Source organism: Limulus polyphemus, unplaced genomic scaffold, assembly GCF_000517525.1.
Source record: "Limulus polyphemus unplaced genomic scaffold, Limulus_polyphemus-2.1.2 Scaffold3856, whole genome shotgun sequence".
Classification (NCBI taxonomy): domain Eukaryota; kingdom Metazoa; phylum Arthropoda; class Merostomata; order Xiphosura; family Limulidae; genus Limulus; species Limulus polyphemus.
The window spans coordinates 87,467-88,972 of NW_013669466.1; the positions used below are offsets into that span (position 1 = coordinate 87,467).

The 1,506-nt window shown below is 35.3% G+C and overlaps 1 protein-coding gene across 6 annotated transcripts in view; it reads right to left on the reverse strand.

The window, feature by feature from the left end:
- Positions 1-1,506, reverse strand: part of LOC106470172 (E3 ubiquitin-protein ligase RGLG4-like) — a 28,618-nt gene that overhangs the window by 4,076 nt on the left and 23,036 nt on the right. For all 6 annotated transcript variants that reach the window (XR_002612993.1, XR_002612992.1, XM_022398774.1 and 3 more), the window contains exon 3: positions 181-523. Coding sequence is in view for 4 of the 6 variants with exons in the window: in XM_022398774.1 (XP_022254482.1) it covers positions 181-523 (343 nt within the window). In the remaining 2 variants the exon portion in view is untranslated. The remainder of the gene's footprint in view (positions 1-180; positions 524-1,506) is intronic.

A 1,506-nucleotide genomic window follows, 5' to 3' on the forward strand; every position in this document is an offset into this window, starting at 1 on the left:
GTAGATACGTAGATCTTGAAAGTAGAGTTATTCAAAACTTGAAAATAGCATTGATAACTGGACCAGTTGGTGGTTGAGATGTTGCAAGAACTCACCTAATAGATGTTTCCCTATATCAAAGCTATCTTCAAGTTTTGTACAACGAAAAACCTTTTCAAATATAAATAAAATTAATCTCACCCTCTGGGCAGTGTGATTGTAGGCGTGTAGGAGATCTATGAAGTCAATGCATGGAGCTCCTGTACCTTTTAGGGGAAATACGTCTACATCTTTAGTTCGGATATCGCCAAACCCGAACGCCGGAATCGGAAAACCTTGCAACAGAGGCTGGAGGGTTTTCCCTAGAATTGAGAGAACTTTTTGATATGGGTTATAGACGGCGCTTCCACGTAATGCGTGTAAACACTCGCCACGAAAACTGTTTCTTCCTTGCCACTCGTTACTGGCGGTGAAGTCAATTCCAACAATCAGACGAACTTTGTCTAGGCCAGCTTGCCGCATAGCGGCGCTAACCTGTGCGTAACTGAAAGGTTAAAATAATTTGTTTTATTTTACGTATGATTTATAGTTTTCAAATTTATAATACGCTCGTTTGAGAACTGATACCTATATCAACATTTGCTCAGAGTTTAAGTTATTTATCTCAAATTATCAATCAGTTTCTGTACAGTACCTACAAAAATTGTACGTTAGTTATACAGTAGGCTTACAATTACGAAGTTCTTATGTTAGGCCTATAACTAAAGAAGCTGAAAACCTAATTCTTACAGATATTTCCCTTCCAAACCCTTAAATCACAAAAGTTGATCTTTCGAAAGTGAACGGGTAATTTATACATTTCCAAATATTGATATGGTTACAAATACACGCAAAAATAGTATGCATAAGCTATAAATACATTTTAAAACGCCTGTCAAACGTCCTCATTGGTTAATTTGGACAAAAGTTTTGTTCCTAACGTAAAATGCCTCCCTCCCCCACCGTAGTGGCACAGCATGAGTTTCGATAGCCCGCTGTGTAACACACACACAACAAAAAAGGAAATTTATCCGTAGGAATTCGTACAATTTTAACCTACCCATATAAAAATAAACAACCCTTTTCACATTCAAATGTTTCAAGTCGAGAAATTTCATTATTGTATTTCCTCGATCGTCAATATTGTGTTACAAAATTTCCAAAATTAAGCTATCGTAATAGAATAATGTCTACGAAAATCTAAGACGTGCGGTTATATTCTGTTCTAAATATTAATGTTGTTACAGTTACAGTGATAGAAAACTTTATTGCATCAACCTGTTTTGGCTATCAATAGAGGTTCTTATAGAGTGTTAGTTTAGAAGCCTATCTGATATTGTGTGATACTACTACCATGGGCAAGAGTTGCGAGTTAACTTCAGTTATTGTACAGTCCTGCGATTTATTTTTTTTTTTTTTTTATTTTTTTTTTTTTATATTGTCTTGAAATTTGTACATGTTCTACAGTAATTCCTGTACGCTAAATTT